Raw genomic sequence first — 22,593 nt, 5'->3', positions numbered from 1 at the left:
CTCCTGGGAACACTCAAAGCTTTAGAACTGGTTTTATACCTTTGTCCTGATCTACGTCTCGCCACAGTTTTATCTCGGAGGTCTACAGAGAGTTCCTTGGACTTCTTGGTTTGGTTTTTGTCCTGATTTGCGGTGAGAATTGAGGAACCTTATATACACTGGTGTCTGCCTTTCTAAGATGTGTCCAGTCAATTCAAATGACTACAGGTTGACTCCAATCAAGTTCTAGACACATCTCAAGGATAATTAATGCAAACAGGAAGCACCTGACCACAATTTGGAGCCACAGCAAAGGGTCTGAATACATCAGAGAGATTACAGTTTTTGATTTTTAATAAATTTGCAAAAAATTCTAAAAACATGTTTTTACTTTGTCAATCTGGGTTGTTGAGTCTAGATTGATTCGGAAATGGCAATTTTATCCATTTACCATTAAATCTACTACACATTAAAGTGTCTGAATACTTTCTGAGCCACAGTTAATCAAATAGGAGAGTTCACTTCTTTCATATACTTTATTTCTGATATTTTATTTAATTCATTCTCCATTTTATGTAGACTTTTTCAGTCAACCTTCTGTTACACTTTCAGGTAACACTTTATCTAACAGGACCTGTAGTTTCCATATAATGAATATGAAATAAAAAATATAAAATGAAAATATAATTTCCGAGAAAGTTAAATTGAGAGGACCTTGTAATTCGGTACTAAATGTGCGGAAATAGAGAGAATGTTCAAAGACAGTACACATAGTAAATGCCCAGTTATTTATCTGAATTTTTAGGAGAGCAGGGAAACTATGTACAGCTATATTAACATAGATTGATGAAGTCTATAAGCAATTTTTAATTTCCAGAGGTATTTCCTTGATGGACCAGTTAAAATCTTAATGACTGGAAAATGATAGATCAATGTAAATGTAATCTTGTAAATCGACTTGTCAGAAATTCTCTATACTTGTTGAACTGTATGCTTAACTGTAAATTACAACTACACAGATGGACAGAAATTTACATTTTTTTTTTTTACATTGATAAGAAAAAGGGTTATGCTACCAATGAATTTAAACTAAAAGAAAGTGTACCAAGTGCACTCCATTTTCAGTGTAACTACTACCAAATTACATAGTTCTTTCCAGGAACCTTCCAGGAAATTCTTGGTAAACTCAGAACCTGTAAAATAAAGCATCATCCAATCTGAATATCACGTATGTAACTCGGACAGTAACAAAAGCAGAAATTATGTAATGATCAAGCTTAAGCAAATTTCATCTTCTCTTCATGTTGATTTTCATACCAAACAGAAATAAATGAAATAAACTGAAAACCACTGCCACATGCTTTGGAAAATGTTCAGCAGAATTGTAAAATGGCACTGGTATGGTCCTTTAATCTATTTGGATATGCGTCTGCTCATATTCAGTGCCAGGTTTCACCTCTTGGAGGTGTTGGGCAGTGCTTCAATTTTGTAATGCTCTATCTCTTAGCACAGATATGAAAAAAGGCAGAAGAAAAAATGTGTAGAAACCTCCAACTGAGTACAAGAAAAAGTAAAAGTGAAGTTTTTCAAATGAAACTTTGCATAAAGAAAATTCATTTGAGCATTTTATCTAATTTAAAATTTTACTAATACACACCTTTGGTAACATTTTACTTTAAAGTCCTGTGTCACTCAAGAATTACTGGATCACTTGGAATGTTAAATCCTAACACAAAAGGTGAGTTGGTTGATAATGTACGATGTATCGAATAATTTAAAGCATTAGTCCAAACTTACTTGGAAATATATTTTTGTTTTCCTTCTTGGGGGGGGGGGTTAAGCACAGAAATGGAATCTGGACATGTTAGCCTAGCTTTGCAAAAAGAGTGGAAGCAGGGGCAATCAGCTAGTCTGGCGCTGAAAAATTATGTCTAACAACACCTCTAAAGCTGATAAATTAACACGTTTTATTTCCTTTGTTTAACCTGTACACAAACAGAAACCTAAAAACGACAAGAGTTACATATTACAACTTTTTTGTGGCGAACAAAAGCTGGATGCAGTGTCTGTGCACAGCTTTCTGAAGTCTTGTGACATATTCACACCATACCATAATTATACGTAGCAGAAGAACATCTACATCTCCTCTTGGTGAAAAGAAACAAGGTACTGTAAACAGAACAGATGCAAAATGGCTGCAAAGCCACCATAAATGCAAGTTACATCCACTAAATAAATAAAATTCAACATTAACACTGATACAATTGATGTAGCTAACTTGAAAGGACCCATGTACAGTGTAGATCTGGGTTCCATAGCTAACAAATCACTACAAACACGGAACACAAAAAAAGTAGCTCATTCAAGGTAGCTAAAATGCATTACTACGAGGCTAACAGTCGGGATAACCATCTTGGAGTCATGCCTAACCACAACTGTTGTTTTTCCCATCTATTCTTCCAGTCTGCTGACATGCGTGAATGCTGCATTATCGTCAAAGTGAGGCCCAGAACCTGGACCGACTGTATCTGGTAGCTTGTGCTACAGACAGAAGTGCTATGAGGATGGAGAAACCTTTCTTTGTTGGGAAACGCTGTATATCCAGCAGTCTTCCAAAAATCACAAATTATTACATATCTATCCATATTTGGGTTAAACAAACTATGTGTGTCTGCCTTGAACTTATTGACAGCACCAGACTAGCTGTGGCCACCTGTTTCCAGTCATTATGCTAAGCTCAGCTAACCACGTTCTGATTCACAGACATGAGGTTTTTCTTCTCATCTCACCCTCAGAAAGAAAGCAAATAAACGTGTTTAACCATTCCTTTAGTCAACCAGATGTGACAGATGTTGAAAATTAAAACTGACGTGGAGGACAAATAAGAGTTATATCTACCAAAGTAATTATCAAGATTAGACAGGACTCTAAAGTAAAGTGCATGTACATGTTAACAGGAACATTACTGAACATTCTGTGGAATTCCTGAGTTTAACCTCCCGTGATGCACGAGAGAGCTGGGGAAGCTGACAGGAAGAAAAAGTCAGGATGATAGAGAGAGAAGGAGAGAGAAAGCTGCCAGTGCTTTTGTTTTATACCAGTCCAAAAATGCCTGTTTAACAGTATTGCTGATAAGATAACGCTCGTGTCATCCATTACAACAAAAGAAAAAATACTTCAAGAGACAAGACAAGTGTGTCATAGACCAGACCGTTCGCCATCGGACTCTAAGTAAAGTCATGTCTTTTTTGTTCCTCTGTCGTGCATTTCTCAGTCATTTCCTGACAGAAATCCACCGTTACAGTGGGGCTACATATCTCCTCAGTGGATCCATGCACCAGCGGACACTCAGAAACTCTCCCGTTCTCCTGGCCGAGACCCGACACCTCCACCCCACACTGCCTATCCTCGCCCCCCTGATTGAGACCCACATCAGAAAGAAATTCTGCCTCACTTTGTTGTGACATAGGTGACCTGGGCTGGGATAGGACGTCGTCAGAAGAAGGCGACGGTGGTATGGATGTGAGGTCGATGCTAGCGGAGACAGGAGGCGGCTGGCTGCCCTGCACCTCCCTACACACTTGCTGGGAGAGGAAAGAGAGGTTCTGCCACAGCTCAGACATACAAACCTTCAGCTGGTTGCGCTCGCTCAGCAGCTTCTCCTTCTCACACACCTGAGTTCATAAGACAAAGTACCATCAGGTCAGCATGGTGGAAATACTGTACACTCCTCAGTCAGCACTTTGTCAGGTATACCTAGACTGTCTTCACCATAAAGCAACAGCATCTGCATTTGTTCAAGAGCCAAATACAGTCTATGTTTGCTTGTGTTCAGAGCAACATTAGCACTGCGTATATGAGGCCACTGTGTTGACGCAGTAAAATCCTCTCTCAGAGTATTATAAACATCTGCCCAGTGATTTGGTACCTGAGAGGCCTTTAAACCCAAGGATCTGTTTCTCGAACTGGACTTCCTGGATTATTTCATGTTTCACTGGTACCTGAAGCAACAGACCCCCACCAACACAACCCATTATGCTTTTTGAATGCAGGGAGGTTTTCTGTCTGAGTGCCCCCTTAATATTTAACAAGCAACCTCTACTGGCTGCGTGAATTATGACTCTTGGCTGGAAACTGTAGAGATTGGTGCCCACTGTTTATTTCCTCTTTCCTACTAATAGTCAATTTTGATTTCTTTTAACCATTATCACAGTTGTTCCTTAATCTTAACTAAGTAGTTCTTCTAACAGTAACAACAAAGGATCTCCAACCTTTGTAATTAGTTGTAGTTTGTCAGAGTAGTTATTTTAACCCAAACCATCATCTTTCACCAGCCCTAACCACTACATAAATCTCTACCATTGCAATGGCAGATAACGGTCGTATCAATCGTTTTTCTTATGGACCCTGCTGACTGGGCCATCAGATCCAAAACTGCTAATTTGGATTGTTTTGAAAGGATTGTTTTGAAAGGGAATGAGAAATTACATTTTGTTGTACATTTTTGAGTGTGAGTGTACTTATCTATATGTGTGTGTTTGTTATTTGATCGCACCAGTTTGTGGATCTCGCTCTCCAGGTTCTGGATGCAGTCCAGCTTCCTCTTGCGACAGCGCTGGGCAGCGATGCGGTTTTTGCTGCGGCGGCGAATGTCGTGAATGAACTCCAGCTGCTCTGAGCTCAGCTTGTGCATCTTGATGAGGATCTGGAAGTCATTGCGTGGCAGGTTGGTGATCTGGTCTACGGGGAAGGGCAGCTTTACCTAAAAGGACCACCGAGTTTTATTTCATTTTATTGGATGATTTTTTACTCAATATCAAAATGTTCCACAGTTATGTCACATGATGACAGATGAACCAACTCCATTACTATGAGATGTGGTCCAAAGCTAGTAAGTGGACCTTGTATTAAGGTTATTTTGTCAAAGTACTGTTTTTCAGGCCAAGAATGAACTTTCACAATAAAAAACTATATGAAGATTTCCAGGGTTAATTTCCACTGAGGAAGGGGAGAAATGTCCCACTCACTTTACAAAATCCGACTTTTTTGGTCAGGGTTTCATCTCCCAGGCCACACACAGCCATCAGCCACAACATCAAAAGCAGATACCGGTTTTAATGTTTTGGCTGATCGGTGTATAGGTTGCACTAACCCTTTGAAAGGTGGAGCTTGAAGTGGCAATTTGCAGGCTGACAGACACATCTACAGACACTACTCTGGGCTGAAAGAGCACTGCCGCCACCTCTACATGTTTGTCATGAAATAAATCTTTTGATCACAGCTGACAATGTGTAATTATATTATTACACTGTAATATAATATCATACACATACATTACGACTGAGCATGAACCAAAGATAAGAGGACAGTGCTCTTTGTTATAAAGATGCAAATACATTAAATTAAATTACATTAAATATCTTATTTTAATGTAATTCTAAGTAGGTTGGAGGATCAATAATACCACGGTCTACATGGCATTTCTAAGAAACACTTCTATTATTGAAAGCACAATAACTGGTTCCATCATGAAGTCATAATGTGTTTGATATAAATGTAAACACTATACTTACACTATTGGTCAAAAGTTTTAGAAGACCTCCATTTTTCCAGTTTTTATTGAAATTTCAGCAGTTCAAGACCAATGAACAGTTTTCAATGGTACAAAGATCAGTGGTAAACTGCCCAAGGTAAAGAAAAAAGTTTAGCTCATCAAGAACTGAGAAATCATGTAAATTTTATAGAAAACAGGCTTTTTTCATTTATTAAGAAATCCGTTCACTTCCATCTTTCCTGAAGCAATGGAAGTAAATGAAACAAACAATTCCTACAGGTGTTCCAAATTTGTTGATGACTTAGAAACCCTCTGTCTGTGCAAAGGCAGTGTTGGAACAAACTGTGTTTCTACACCCTCTGATGCATTATTAGGACAATACTGTACTGCAGGAAGTAGTTACTGGTGTCAGAATGGTGACAGAAAGACAAGTAACAGAGGAAGATAGACTGGTTGGTCAGTGGTTCATCCTACAGCAAGATAATGACCCAGAACATCAGAAGAACCAGAACCAGACGGTGGCTTCAGATGATGGAAGACCAGCACAGTCTCCAGACCCAAATCCCCTTGGAGCTGGTTTGGGATGAACTGGGCAGAAGGTGAAAGCAAAGCAACCTGCAGGTGCAACACATTGAACTTCTGCAACAGCGGTAAGACGAACTTTCTGAACAAAATGTGATTCCCACTGTAGAAAGAACGTCGGAAGTGTTTTCAGCTGCTGAATGAATCAAAAGATCAAATTTAGTTCAACAAGAAGATTCAATGATTTCTTGTTTTTAAAATCTCCAAATTTTAATTTTTTCTATGGTTTAAATTAATAAAAAACTGAGACATTGAACAATGTCCATTTAAATAACAGCTGAAAAATGGAGCTTTTCTCAAACTTTTGACTGGTGTGTACTTCTGTACTTTTGCAGAAGGAGGAAGTAGCATTTGGAATGAAGGATTTTCATTTGCAATGGAGTAACTTTTACATATTAATTTTTCTTAAATACAGCTTCTGACTACTTTTTAAACTGACATCCATTAACATGGGCAGCATTCCACATTAGTTCCTAATTGCCAGATGGAGAGAAATGTGGTGTAAAATCCAATAGGTGTCAGTATTAAGCTGTTTATTAATCCCAGCAGCTCTGACACAAAGAGAACACAGGATGGGCTCTTTGTTTGACAATCAGTAGCTAATTTTGGTCTCAGTTGTACAAAATTTGAAATGTGTATGAACACATTTCTTTCTTACTTGCTATTTCTTTCTTTTTTGATATGTATTCATTTGAATTTAACTGGTGTTTGTTTAATGGGTTGTGTATTAATTGTATATCCTTTTTTCTGGCTTATGCATTGACTTAAGTAAAAATTTATTGATATTTTAAATAATTTTGTATATATCCATTAATTAATGTTTCTTTATTATCTCACTTACTTCACAGTTTGCCTGGTCAATGAATTGTGTGTAAGAATGTAGGTATCCTATATTTTATTCACTGTGTTAAATCCTAAACTGTAGCTCACTTTTTAAATATTGTCCATTTAATCAACCAAAGCACAGATGAGTGAATCCTGTGTGTGTTGACCATTCTTACTCTGAGGTCCCACCATGAGAACAGTCTGCTGTTTTCTTCATACCAGCAGTGTTCAGCACAGAGTGCCAGTATACAGCAATGGAAACATTCACAGAGTAAAGAGAATGTGTGAGTGTGTGTATGTGCATGTTTGTGTGTGTGTGTGTGTGTGTGTGTGTGTGTGTGTGTGTGTGTGTGTGTGTGTGTGTGTGTGTGTGTGTGTGTGTGTGTAAGTGCCGCCTGTCCTTTACTCTATAGACATCTATATATAGCTTCATGACTCTCAGCAGTCACATAATAAGGTTGGAATGACAAAGTGAGCCTTGGATGGTCATAAATCCCCTAACCAATCGCTCTGTCTCTCTCTGGTGTTCTGCTTTCCATTTTTAACACGGTGTGTATCCTTTGAGATGCTCATTCCACCACCTCTGGTGTTATAACAAAAATGTGTTTAAGGTGTTCACATCAACATTTGCAATGACATAAACTCAAAAGAATAATTATAATATACTAAATGTAAAATAAAGAGCAGAGCATGTTGACTGTTGTTAAATCTCGACCCTAACAAGTCCAGGATTATCATGAAGTCTGAACCTACAGTGCACCCAAACCTGCAGAAGAGGATTCAAGTCACATGATGCAACTTCATTTGGGTTCTGAGATCAAGCTATGGTTACAACGACATTAATAAAAGTCACACCACAGCCGACCCGTGTTCTGGCCACATGGGTTGAACGTGGAGGAAAGAGGAAAGAGTGAAAAGAATATTTGGGAGCCGCAGGAGTAGTTCAACACTGACAGCATTCAATGTGTTGATCTATCCCCATCACAGCTTTCTCTACCAACTTAGCTAGCACTAATGTTTAGACCAAGCATTATGTCAGTATGCTAGCACAATATTTTGCAGCAGTTCAAGAAGGCTTCAGTTAATAGCACTACTTTCAGTTTTATAATCGTTCTATATTCTGTTAATAAACAATATATAATTTTTAATCCACTAATATTAAAAGTATTGTGTGTGATGTATAAGGGAATCAGGGGCCTGTCTAATGAAGCAGGATTAGTTAGCCAGGTTACTTTGGGTATAACCCTGGCTTTCCGGTCTCACAAGGTTCCGTTGCCTTGGTAACTGTCAAAGAGTAGTTTTTTCTCAAGCTTTTGGATCAAAACATATGAAAAACTTAAAGGAAAACCTGAATCACCTTTTCAATAGAATCCCAGTCCACATTATAGTGATAAAAAATAAAGAGCACAAACTCAGACTTTGCTTAACATGTCAGTCTACTATGTTGGGGAGATATTTTACGTTTGCACTGCACGCAGCATGCCGGGCTTTTCACATATAAGTAGGTAGGTTGAAGTAGTGTCAATTCTAAATGAATTTACAGTTTTGTGACTTTGTCTTTCTTGGCTACTTGAACATACAAATCTCAGCTGTATATTAACATATATATATAAATTATTTTGACAATAATTTGTAGTTTTATACTTTAAAGTTACAGTTTTATTAGTATTGGATTACTTTGTTTGATTATAATTGTTATTATTATTAATAGGCATCTTATACCTAACTGTTCCTTTTTCTGCAATGAGCTAATTTCCCAGCTGGGATCAACAGTTGACAGTTGATAGATGATTAAGGAACTATTCAGGAATTGCAACCCCAAAATGCTAATTTTGTAAATAGTTACTACTACTCAAATAATACTTAAATAAGGAGGGTGGGGGGGCTGCAAAATGCAAAGTTGAGTGGAGAGGGGGGTCTTGACAGGCTGGCCTACTTGAAGCAGGCAGATCCGGGGTCAGGAGTAGCAGATGGTGGAGGGAACGCGGACAGGACACCTTCCACCTGCCTACAGGGGACCCTAGTGTGTGTGTGTGTACACTCTATGGGTGAGACAACTAGGTCGGCGCAAAGAAGTGGGACACACTACACACACATACACAAACATATGTACAAAAGCATACATATACAGAGTGATAAGGTGTAACAGTATGGTGTGTGTTACGGTACAATGTCAGTAGGGGACACAGGTTACACACAGCTTTGCACAGGTAAATAGATGTGGCCTGGGAGGTGATGTCACATCACCCTGCTTTGGGATTGTAAAGTATTTGGTGGGCACCATCAAGTAGCCTATAGTTTGAAAAAAAAGAGCCCTGTGACCATGGTTTATTATGGTTTTATGCATTTGCATCACCAGTCTCTATGAAACATATACTGTATTGCTTGCAATATAAGAGGAGGGAGAGATGGCCGTCTCTCATTCCTACAATCGCTCAGAGTTTGATGGCAGCTGTGAAGCATTCACCAGTTTACCAGGAACCACAAGCCGGTTCAATGTGCAGGCTACATGAACAAAATAAAAGTAGTTTATTTTTACTGGCAGCGCCTTGCTGTGAATGTGATTGTGTGTGTTACTGCATTTGACTGTCTGTACACTTGAAGCTACTGTGCTGTTATATTTCTCTGATCACATGTCAGCACCGTCTGAGGAAAAGAGACGTGCACTCTTTTGTCTTTGAAATGTTGACTGCTGCCTGTCGGGAATGTCTGGGGGTTTGTTTGAGGAATGACTTCACTTTATCCAAAGATAAACCTTCTTAATTTTCACAGCATAGATCCAACTAACACACATGTTTACCATGTCCACCATCTTAGTTTAGCATGTTAGCATGCTAATATTTTCTAAAATACCATTAAACACAAAGTAAAGCTGAGGCTGCTGGGAACGTCATTAGTTTTGCAGGTATTTGTTCATAAACCAAAGAATACAAAAGATTGAAATGACCAGAGGAAAAGTTAGAGGATCACCATAGTCGTTAGAATTGATCTTCTGGGGACATTGATTGTTTGGCAATAGATGGTAATGTCATTAAATCTATTATTCATTCAGATATTTCACTCTGCAACAAATTCATTTTATGATTTGTTGCCTGATGTACACTCATCAAGCATTTTATTAGGAACACCTATACACCTGCTTATTCATGCAAATATTTTATCAGCCAATCATGTGGCATCATTGTAATGTATTAAATCCAGCAGATACAGGTCAGGAGCTTCAGTTAATGTCCACATCAAACATCAGAATGGATAAAAATGTGATCTCAGTGACTTTGACTGTGACATGATTGTTGGTGCCAGACGGGCTGGTTTGAGTATTTCTGAAACTGCTCATCTCCTGGTATTTTCACACACAACAGTCTCGAGAGTTTTACTCAGAATGGAGCCAAAAAGAAAAAACATCCAGTGAGCAGTGGTTCTGAGGACAGAAACGCCCTGTTGATGAGAGAGGCCCAACTGGTTGGAGCTGACAGAAAAGCTATGGTAACTCAGATAACTGCTCTTTACAACTGAGCAGAAAATCCTCTCAGAATGCACAACACATCCAACCTTGAGGTTGATGGACCACAACAGCAGAACACCACAACAGGTTCCAGTCCTGTCAGCCGAGAACAGAAACCTGAGGCTGCAGTGGGTACAGGCTCACCAAAACTGGACAGCTGAAGACTGGAAAAATACCTGGTCTAATGAATCTGGATTTCTGCTGAAGCAGCAGATGATAAGGTCAGAATTTGGCGCCAATAGCATGAATCCATAGACCCAACCTGCTTTGTGTCAACAGTCCAGGCTACTGGTGGTGGTGTAATAGATTTGGGAATGTTTTCTTGGCACACTTTTGGCCCTTTAATACCAACCAGTCATGGTCTGAATGCCACAGCCTGTCTAAGTATTGTTGCTGACCATGTGCCTCCCTTTATAGCCACAGTTTACCATTTTCTAATGGCTACTTCCAGCAGGATAGTGCACCATGTCACAAAGTAAAAGTCATCTCCAACTGGTTCCATGAACATGACAATGAGTTCAGTGAACTTCATTGAACCCCCCCCAGTCACCAGATCTGAATCCAATTGAAGAACTCTTGGATGTGGTAGAACAGGAGATTGGCACATCAATGTGCATCTGACAAATCTGCAGAAAAAATGTGATGCAATCATGTTCACAGGGACCAAAATCTCAAATGAAAGTTTCCAACATCTTGCAGAATCAAGGCCACGAAGAACTGACGCTGTTGGAGAGGAAAGGGAAGAACTACCCACCATTAGTATGGTGTTCCTAATATAGTGCTTGGTGAGTGTATGTTGACATTAGTAACAAATATGTCCCCAAGTTTCATTTGATAATACGTTGCTTCTTCTATATCTCAAAAGGTCATTCATTTTAGAAGAGTAGAAAAGCTGTATTACATCAGCCTAATAGTCCACAACGACCTGATCCTAAAATATTTGTTTGTGGTGTTTACCATCATCTTCTGAAACTTGGTTTTTAACTTTCTTTTCTTTTTTATGTTGACATACACCACAATAATTTTAACAGTGAACAATTTGAAGTTCAATTCTAAGCCTGATTGTCTTTGTTTTGTAGTAATCTAACTGGCTTGTTGGACAAGACATTACATAACAAGGAAGCTGACTGGTAGCTTAAAAGCAAGATGACTTCACTTGAACACACCAAATATTATAAATATTTAGGATATAATCACATGTCATTATGAATATAAGCAGCAGACGGAACATTTGTCAAATGCCAGGACAGCAGCAATGGCTTATAGTTGGTCAACAAATACAGTAGCTCTACACAGTACATTATACATAGTGTATATTCATAGCTGTTATGAGAGCAGTAATTGAAATCAATGGACTGGGTCTGTAGTTTTGACCCTGATAAAAGGTTCTCTGGTATCAGTTCCAGCATGTCTATTTAGAATAACTGAGCACCTTACAATACATTAACCTCTGCAACACATTCCAGCACTCAGTAATCTTCACTGACTCATCCACAGGCCAGAGGCCACAACAACTCAAATCTAATAAAGCTAATATGCTCTGTGTGTGCCTGTGTGTGTGTGTGAGAGAGAGAGTGGGAGAGAGAGTGAGAGAGCTCCAGTATGAATTTAATCTCACATCTCTTCAGATATTGCATGTGCTTAGGCATCACCATGGTAACCATACCATAACTCCAAGTAGTATGTGAGGGAAGTGTTTGCGTCATTTCTCCTGAGAAGAAAACTGTCTAAGAATAGTTCCGGCTGCAAATCACCCACAGTGTGCTTGAAGAAAACCACTGATACAGGCTACTAATACAGGAATATGTGCTTTTAAAGTTTAAGCTAAAAAGAGGCCAGTTATTACTTAGAGGGGATCGATACTTCAATGTCAGCATTTAAAAGCATGACAGAGAAGGAAAAGTGAGTGTTAGAATTGGAAAATACATTCTAAAAAACCAACTTGCATAGTACATTCTGATGTGAAATTCTTATCTTTACTGCTGTCAAACAGGACTAAGAGTCTACCGCAATGCTGTGCTGTATTAGGCACAGTGGTGTTTTGAGCTAAATGTTAACATCAGCATGCTAACATGTTCATAATGATAATGCTTACATTCCGATGTTAAGCAGGCTTATTGTTTACTATGTTCACCATCTTAGTTTAGCATTTTGGCATGCTAAAAGGTCGTAGTGCAAAATAAAAAGTAAAGCTGAGGCTGTTGAGAATGTCATTAGATTTACAGGTATTTGGTCATAACTCAAATTATTGGACAAAACTTAATTTTGATTGACCTGATCATGATGCTTGATGAAAAGTCAGAGGATCACCAGAGATATTACAATTCATCCTGAGGGGGGCATGAATGTCTGAACCAAATTTTGTTTCAATCCATCTAGTAGGCACTGAGATAGATCGCAGGATAGGGGGAAACTTTGACCTGTTATGGTACTAGAGGAAGTCAGTAAACCAAAGGTGGACTGATCAATCAACCGAAAGACCCACATTGCTTTTGCTAGTAAGGTTCCCATTATGGCTTTGGGGGAACAGGAAGTGTAATGTTACCATGGAATTAACTGTGGATTACACTGAGTCCTGTTTGTGAGCCTATATTTGTTTACTCTTTGGCAAATCTACTGCATGAAAACTCATACTGACCACCTAATAGGAAAGTCTGTTTTTACTCATTTCTAAGCAGATTTGAAGATGTTTCTGAATGGACATCGCTCACAGGAAAGACATCTGTGTATTCTGAGTTGACTGAGTTATGACTCTGAGAAGAAATGGGGCGAACTTTGACCCAAATTACATTATTAGGTTCTATTCGTTAAGCTCTTTTAAAGTAAGACAATTTTAAGTAATATATTCTTCCTCCTACATTTTCAAAATTGAAAATAAAAGAAGGGAAAAAGGCACACATAAAATGATGACTGCATTTACATTTATTTGAATTTTGATTAATGTTGATTAATGTACATTGTTCTTTTTCTTTATTGTTATCTGTTCTGTCGTTCATTTACGTTCCAGTGAAGTTACTTGTAAATCACTTGTTTACCTATTTTGGATGCATTTTCAATCTGATTAAAAAAGAGAGAGAGACGTCAATCAATGCGCTGATATAGTACTAAGTGGAGGAGATGGATAGACAGAAGAAACACATCACTTAGTTCTTAGCCTGCTTGATTTTCGGGATGTAAATAGAACTTTTGACCCTCATTGCATTTTCCCCCGATTGTAACAATCCATAGACAGAAGGGAATCGACAGGGAAGTGAAGGGACAGTCAACCCTCTTCCCGCCTGATGCACTGGACCAGCACCCTCTCTGTCCTCTGGAACCTCCTGATATACAATCTAAGCACTGCTGTTACACTACATTTTACTAATTACATTTTATCGGGTCACTGATAGGCATGACATGTTTGTTGTTCTCTGTTTGTGATCCCATTCCACTCACTCTCAGCCAGGTTGCTAATGATAACATCTTTAGTGCAACTGACCCATGAAAATCTCAGGAAATTGAAGCTTATTCAGTGGTCCCATTGCGACTTGTGGTCAGTGGAGGCTGTTCAGCAAAAGTTACAGAGTTACAGAGTCTCTTGATGCTAACACAAAAAACATCCTGGTCAAGAAAGTAAAATAGAGGACCATACTAACCTCAGGATCAGAGACTCTGGAGATGCCGCTTTCACTGTCTCCCTCTGAGAAAGAGCATGATTCATCACTGGAGTTGCCACCACTGGCACCTAATCCCCGTTCACTTTTGATCTTGGTGCAACCCTGAGTGGAAACCATCTCTTCACTATGGGGGTTCCTCTGCTCCACCACCCCAGCCAGGCAGTGAGACAGTCCTGAGATGGAGCCTGAGTGTGGGGATGAGGACAAGTCAAACTGGGGCAGGCTGGAAGGTGAGCTACTACTGCCTGCATCCTCTGGGTAAGAGAATGAAGAACGGGAGCTGGAAGTCTGGGTTCGGGGCTCATAAGGAGGAGGAGAGTGGGCTGATGTCTTGATGGGAACAGTGCAGCTGGTGGTGAGGCATGACCGACCAGAGGAAAGAGGTTCTATCTGCATCAGGGTTGAGACTTTTTCTCTGAATTTCTCATCCATGTAAGAATGGGCCAACATTTGTCGCTCACCAGCTGCTGAAGAGAAAATGACACTGCGTCTGTCTAGCTCCCCTTCATGTTTAGAGGACGTGGCTTTGGACACTGGCCTTTCCATGTTATCACCAATGCCAGTCAGCGCTGCTGGTATTACATCCGCAATGCTGGTCTTGAGGTCTACTTGACCGAAAGATTCCCTCTTATCCCTCTGCCTGTCTTTGACCAGTTCCCTGTAGTGGTTGAGAGACAGTCTGTTGGTGAGTAGCTGCTGGATGGTGGTGCTGGGCATGTCGCTGAGATCCAGGCCACCTCTCTGGAGGTAAGAGCGCAGACAGGAAGAAGGTGAGCCTCGGCTTGGTGAGTGTTCATTTACTACTGGAACCCCTTCTACCTCTAGTTCCATCTCCAGTACTTCCTCAGTACACAACTCTGGGTTGCAACCATTGCTTTCCTCTCCTTCTTCAAACACAAAGGGTTCCTCTTTGATTCTTGAGGGTGTAAGTAGAGTTTGTGGATCAGCACTGCTGTCTGCAAGCTGTGAGCTAAAAGGGCTGATTGAGGTATGATTGGCCGAAATGGCATCATCACTGCCATGATGGTTTTCTCCATTGAGATTGTTGTCACAGATCTGGTAGTGATATTTCCTGTATTTAGGACATTGAGGAAGGTCAGCGGGAAGTGGGGTAGAGCTTGCTACATGATGCCTCTTGTCTGCAGAATCATCTGAGGATATTGCCTCAGAAAACACAGTATCCTTGGCTGTGATGTCATCATCATATTCCACCTTGCCATTACTGGCATTTTGGTCATTCTGTAGCTGTTCTTGAAGGAACCGAAAGCAAGAGTCCTCCAAATTGTGAACACCCAGGAAGTCAGCACACAGGATGACCTCATGGATATTCTCCCGGCTTAAAACCAGCTTCGCTGTGTAGGCAAACTGGAGCAGTGGAGCAAACCCCTTAGCTGTCACCTGTGGAGGAGAGTACAGAACAAATTTGAGATGAACCAATAGTATTATTGTCAGTGCCTTCAGAATCCACTTAAAAGTGAGTAAATGTTACATTGAAAAGATTCCTATTTTGTGGCGCAATAGAGCAAATTACTAAGAGGGGTAAATTGAAATGGTAAATTTAGTAATATTATGTAAATGTATATGTATATTTCCACAGCAACAATTCCACCAGTACAACAATGGTCATACTCACCGCTCTGCTGTTCTGAGTTTCTCTTTTTTAACAAGAATGAACTGTTTTCATACTAATTCCAGTCGTTTTCGTTCTTCGTTGTGCTTTTGATCAGTGTTAAGGTACCGTAAACAAAACTCCACATTTCTTGGTGTTTTTTTTTCACATTAAAAGCTTAACCATAAAGGGAAGGTAGCAAGACTTGAAAACTGAGACTTGAAACTGAAAAATCTGGCGGGAGTGTTGAGCTTCCTTCATGTCAGCTTCACATCGTTCGGGGAAAATTGAACCAAAGTGGAAAACCCAACATGACTTACTGTACTGTTGGAATTAGTGCTGTGGAAATACACATGGTTATGAAGAGCAGTGCTCAAACAGTGCCTGAATGTGTAGGAGGGAGGAGGGGCCTAAAAATGGTTGATAAGCAGCCTATACAGGAGAATGGAGCTAAGGTGCGAGTCCTTTTCCCATGCCTTCTGCAGCAGAACACTGAGGCCCTTTGTTTCACTATGGATATGGTTGGACATGGACGAGTTCACTTTGTTTTGCTTTGTTTTTGGTTTTTTTTTAGTAGTTTTAAGCCCAGACTCCTGACCCTCCTCAACTGCTCAGTCCATGGATGTCTTCACTAACCTCCCAGTGTACTCTGCTGCCTCCTGTGTGGCACCTAAGGTTACCTTTATACAGATAGAAATGCCAAACACACCGAACACTGTTGCCCCTGCAGCCCAGCCTGATGTGTGTCCAGCCTATATATATCCTACTATACATCATATAGTGCTAGTTTAAGTGTAAATCCTCCCTCACATGTGCCTCCTGTCTCCTTGAACTACCTCCCACACATGTGAATCTGTTACCACAGCAAAATGTGTTTCCAGCAACCTTGAATATCTCAAGCCCCTGCTCCACATGCTCCTGTGCCTGCACAGGGTCATACCTTTCTGCCAGCCACTCTCCCATTCTTTTTTTTTTTTTTTTTTATCACAGAACCTTTTGTGACTAACCTGGCAGCACAGCCTCCTCATGTAGTACCCTTCAGTCACCAACTACCCAACCTGATGGCTTCCTATCCTCAGCCCTAGGCTGGCGTCGTTCCTCAACAACCTGCGCAAGCTGTTGCAGGTGTCCTGCCTCTTCCTCAACCTTCACCAGCTGCTTCTCATCCTCATATGCAACAGTCTGCTGGAGACTCTCAAGGCTTCAGTGAATTTGCCATCAGAGTCAGCACTTGTGGGCATGTTTCAGTACTTGGGAAATACAGTGGGACAAGCTATCTTAGCCTGTGCTTTTCATGTTGACAACCTTTTGGGCAAGTTATCTCCTATTCAAGTTGTCAATTATGCTAGGTACGCATGCTCCATCCACCCTGGTTCTCCTTACAGGAGTTTGCCTGGTTGGAAGCTGAAGCAAAACAACAGATCTAACAACACAAGTAACACAAGTAAAACAGCAGACGAACACAGAGACATCAGCACCTGAGGGAGAGCAGACCTGCGAGGCAAAGCTATGATATTACATGGAGCTAGTAATACTCCACTTCCTTTGGTAGCTCAGAAAGGTACAGTTCCTGCCACCTTACAATCTCAAAGGAGAGCTTCAAAATCAGCCTGTCCTTACTGCATCAACCAGCCATCTTTTAAGTATCTGTCCTGACTTCTGCCAGCTTTCTCCTGGAGAAACAACAACTTGGATCCTTAGCAAATAACTGTTGCTGGTGATGTGGTCATGGCCACAGAGCATACCATTGCGACCTTGAGAAACCCTGCTGAAATGTAAGGGAAACATGTCGGTATTCTGCATGAAGTTAACCAACGAAAGGCACCTTCAGGTATTTTCTGTTGTCGTATGCACTCAAGCTTCATTTCCAAGGTTCTCCTTAAAGTAGTGTAGGTTATGCTGAGCTATAGAAGGAAACATGGAAACATATGCCATCCTTGATGATGGCTCCCAGAGAACAATGCTCCTATCCACTCATGCTTCATTCATCATGCTTCATGGGGCAGCAGAAACATTTTTCCTGAGGACTGTTAGCCATAGAAAATAAAGTTTTTAAGGAACCAAGGTTTCCTTTAATACTTTTTCTGCTTCAAATCCCCAGACGAAATTACTGATTAATGATGCCTGACTTCGCCTGGCTGAACAAAGCTATCCTGCTCAGGTTTTCCATGACTTCAAACACCTTCAGGGTCTTCCGATTCAGCTCTCTAAACAGAATCCAGCCTGTCCTGCCTATAAGGTTAGATCATCCTCACCTTCTCTGTCCCATAAAGAAGGTTCATCTTTGCCCAGGTGAAGGCCTTGCAGCCCTTCATGGTCATTTAGGCCAGGCACTCCTGGGTCCTACCCTCCTCCCTGAAGACCACCAAAACCATAACTCTTCAAATCCTGAAAAAAAATGCTGAAATCCAGATCCTATTTCTGCAAAGTTGTTCTATCTAGTCAGATCTTCTTCAGGACATGAAGAAACCCCTCAAACTGATTTTCTACACTAGAGCAATAAGTCCAAAACAAGATTAAAATCTCTCTAAAAAAAAAACTACAGCTCTGCCTGAATAAAATACCACTCACAGCTTTTCAGCTATAAAGTCTCCTAACTCCAATCCCGCAGAATGTGTTCACGCATTCACACAGCTGCATAGTTGCCCAGAGGAGTTAAATCTGTGGAAGTGAAAGGAGCCAGGAATTGGTTGATAAGAGGCCTAAATCAGGTGTTCAGCAATGAGTCCTTTTCCCAGGCCTTCTGCAGCAGAACAGTGACCTCCTCTGTTAGACAGTAATTTGATTGCATGGCCATGCGAGTTCCTTTTGTTCCTTTTTGCATGTCTGAAGTAGTTTTAAGCCTTGTTGTATGTTAATGATTTTGTAATTTAGTTGTAAGGGAATGTCTGTTTTACATATATTAATTATTATATTTCCCTTAGTTTACCCTAGCCATGTATACTTAATTGATTATGCAAAATTGAGTATTCTGCTTATGCTGATCCTGTTAGTTATACCTCACATGGCATATGTTTCGTTCCTTTTTAGTCAGATAAAACCAGTCAGCTAATAATCGAAAGTCATCTTCCTCAATATTCAGACTCTGCATTAAACTGTCGCTCAGATCCATTCATCTCCTGTGCACCTTGTGTCTGACTGCACAACCACAGTGGTGTTTATTTAACTGTCCACAATATTTTAAACATTACAGTGAAATTATCAAGACAACGGGTAAACATGAACGACGTTTTGAGTTTGCATTAACTGGGAAACCTGTGTGTGTAATGTTGTGTGTTACATTATGATCATACCTACGGGAAAACAATACAGACTGGGATTTTAAGAAAGAGGTTATGAGCTTAATGTTACCCCACAAGCAACCAACCAATCCATTTTATTCATATTCATTTTGTCACATTCCCAATTTATTCATCATATACAGTATGGCTTGTCTTCTTGCCTGGATCCTTTTGCTTGTTCCTTCTCTCCCATCATCCCTCATCTCTCCTGCTTTCTTCTTGTTCACTACAGTCAGCATGGCTATTATGTGTGTTCATACTGAATGAGTGTGTGTTGCTGTATGCATTAATACTCTATACTGCTGTGTGTGCATGTGTGTATATGAAAATGTATGTGTGTGTATACTGGGGTGGATGTAAGCCTATTTTCAGCTAGCCTCAGCAGCTGCTGCCTCCTGTGCAGAAACACATCTTTATAGGCATAGGAAGGAGCCAGGAGAAGCTCAACTCTACACTCTTGTACAAATCTAACTAATGAGCAGCAGCAGAGGGAGAGATGGCATAGGACAGAGATGGAAGTAGTCAATGAATACATTTAATTTTCGCCTTTTACTTCCCCTTAAGTAGTTTTTAGGTAAAACAAACAAACAAAAAAAACATTATTCCAGTACACAAAAAATAACCTAGAAAATGAAATTTGCCATTGCTATAACACAGTAAAATGGTGTCATTAGTCCTGAAAATACTAAATTTCACACCCAAATATTTTTAGCTCCGAGCAACTACGAGTCCAGTAATTTATGAGAGGGTGAGTGAACCGACAGCAGAAAGGATGTGGAAAATAAAGCCATGCTTCGTCTTTGGGGGATGGAGTTAGATTTGTACAGGTGGTACAATTTATTACTGCATAAGGTAGAGTCACAGAGACATATTAATCAGTATGACAGATTTAGGGCATTCTAAGGTGATGCTAGCCACTGGGATCAGGAGTTTTTCCTTGATCAGCCCCAGTGGTGAATGGAAGCGGATCAATTTGTGTCAACACTGCTGTTTCCATCCATGTGCTGCCCCTACTCTTTGAACCTTATTTATCCAAGGAAGGTCAAGTAAGCTCAGTGTCTTTGCCCAGCTTCCTCCTGCCCCTGCTTTACATGCATACTGTCCTGCTCATTTACGTTGATAGTACCACACAATCAAAGCCAATAAATGTCCACTTGATTCCCAAGAACTGAGCCTAGACACAAGGCCTGAGTCAAGCTGGGTGTTAAGTATATAGTACAGAATAACTTGGTTTTGGTAAGGTCCAATTCTGTTGTGTCAAGTCCGTGTCAATACTGTTTGTCTTATATTTGAGTAGATCCATGCAGTCTCTAGCAGCTCGGATCACATGGTGACATGTATTGTGATTTTTCTCAACTGTAGCAGATGGTTAATTGGTGGAGCATCATAATGCTGCCACCGTTACTGGTTCCTTTTTATTTGCTTCCGTTCAAGTCCACTGCATTTTTGACCAGGTATAATTAACCTCTAGACTTTTTCAGATCGGGTCTCTTTAATGAAACGTAACATATGCATGTCGGGTTCAGGTATCCTTTCCATGGATCTGTTTCATTACAGGTCCGAAAGTTTGGACCCACGAACACCTCCACTCTACTATGGGCAACTGAGGTGGGCCATTAAGTAGGCTTCAAACTATGCGCTTGTCAACGCGGGACAGCCAGTAGGCCCTTGTCAGAAGACCTAAGAGACCTACTGGCGATACAGGGATGGAGAAGGTCATAGATTTAATTTCTTCAGAACAAATAGAGTCAATATTTAAACCATGTATAAAAACAAGGTCCAGAGTATGCCCCTAATGTGTGTGGGACCAGACACGTGTTAAATAACATTAAAAGACTCAATGACATTAAGAAAATCAGCTTCAAAGCTCCTAGAGACATCATCAACGTGATTTTTAAAATCACCCACCATAATAACTCTGTCCAACCGTATGATGGAGGAAAAAAAACACATTCAGATACAAAATAGCTGTTAAAACCAGGGGGACGGTAGATTAATATGCCATAAAAGGGATTGGAACGACCAACTTTAGCTACCTGCAATTCTAAAGTGGAGAAAACTGAAAACAGTTCCTGAGGACCACAGCGAGTCCTCCACCCTGGCCCGAGGACCTCGGAATGCAAATGAAAATACAATTAGGCGGGCACAGTTCTGCCAAGTCTAGGTACTTGAAGTGAATAAATCATTCAGTATAACGGATTGCATTTTGTATAAACGATTTATTTACAATAGAGCAAGCATTCAACAGTGCCATCCTAAGGGGCACAGACCGACCGATAACAACAGCCCAGTGCAAGGAATGTGGATGGGAAGGCTTGTGCCTGATAATAGTCTGTATGGAGAAAATGCCCAGTGAGAGGGTTAATGATGGCTGAGGCCGGTGGGGGGAGCCAGCGTAAGGGGCAGCACTCTGACGAACAGCCGGAGGTGGATGTTATGGGAGGGAGTCATAAGATGTAAACAGTCAATCACGTGGGGTGGACAGGTCAGCACTGGACTGAACAAGATGCTTTGATGGGCAGCGGGTGTGTATGGAAGCATGGGGATGAAGGACGCTGCATTCCAAATTTTCGGGAAGCACCCGTGCACCAGCTCTGTTTAGGTGGAGACCATGTGCACCGAAGAGGTCACCATGTTTCCAGAAGAGGTTGAAATTATCAACAAAGTTCACGCTGTTGGTGTAACAAGCAGATGTGAGCCAGGTGTTGAGGCCATGACCATGAGTGGGGATTGGACTGGACATATAAACATTGCTGTGGGACTGCTTGATGTAAAGGAGACAGGTGAAATCTTGGAAAGCTTGGACTGCTGTCTTCTAATGTCGTTCAAACCGACATGAACAAGGACCCTGGCCATGTCAGAATAGGAATTTAAAACGCTTGGGATTTTATTGGCAATGTCTTGTACAGTAGCACCTGGGAAGCAGAGAGTGTGCGCTCTGCTGACTCTCACATCTCCGATTATCAAGTCACCAATAATGACAGTTGAGGGGGGATACAGCCCCTGCTGATGAGGGCTGTGGAAGCAGACAGCAGCTCCCACAGGAATGACTGTCGTCTCGGTATGACGGTGGTGGGATGAAGCCTGGCACTGTGACCTTCCTCGCTGGGCAGCAACTGGTCCTGGCAGGACAGCCGACTCTTTCCCTAGGGCCTCAAGACCAACAGATATGCCTTTGGATGGAGCTGCAACTTTAATTCCGCTTTGAGGCGGACGTGCAATGAAATTGGCTGGAGACCAAAGTCAGGGTTTTGACCTGGGAGATGGGAGAGCTGGGAGAGATCGCTGGCCCACTGTCAGTGGAGGGAAACCTGCAACCTGAATGTCTTTTTGCAATCATTAACCAACTCCCAGTGCTCCGGGTTTAATTGGGTGGAGCAGCTACTCAGGGATTTTGGTTTAGCCCCAAGCAGGAAGCAGTGTCGGCCCACTCTTCAGAACTGACGTAGACCCCTTTTTAGGGCTGCCAAACACGTTTATGTCCAAAAGTTTTTCAGCCTACTGGATTTTTTAGACGTGGATTCTTTCCTCCAACACAGTGATCTTCTTGCTGAGACATAGATAGCTCTCACAGCCAGAAGGCGTGGTAAATGGAGCCATGG

General features: G+C 40.9%; 1 protein-coding gene across 1 annotated transcript in view; it reads right to left on the bottom strand.

Annotated features, from left to right (window-relative positions):
- Positions 1-3,206: 3,206 nt before the first annotated feature.
- LOC120794956 (transcription regulator protein BACH2-like) overlaps positions 3,207-22,593 on the bottom strand; it is a 53,946-nt gene continuing 34,559 nt past the window's right edge. Inside the window, exons 3-5 of the mRNA XM_040136366.1 lie at positions 14,081-15,499; positions 4,535-4,741; positions 3,207-3,653 (exon numbers count right to left, since the gene is read on the bottom strand). Of these exons, the coding sequence (XP_039992300.1) occupies positions 3,207-3,653; positions 4,535-4,741; positions 14,081-15,499 (2,073 nt within the window). The remainder of the gene's footprint in view (positions 3,654-4,534; positions 4,742-14,080; positions 15,500-22,593) is intronic.

This window comes from Xiphias gladius, chromosome 10 (genome assembly GCF_016859285.1).
Source record: "Xiphias gladius isolate SHS-SW01 ecotype Sanya breed wild chromosome 10, ASM1685928v1, whole genome shotgun sequence".
NCBI classification, from domain to species: domain Eukaryota; kingdom Metazoa; phylum Chordata; class Actinopteri; order Istiophoriformes; family Xiphiidae; genus Xiphias; species Xiphias gladius.
Note: the sequence above shows the minus strand (reverse complement) of the source record. Positions and strands in the feature narration are given on the sequence as shown.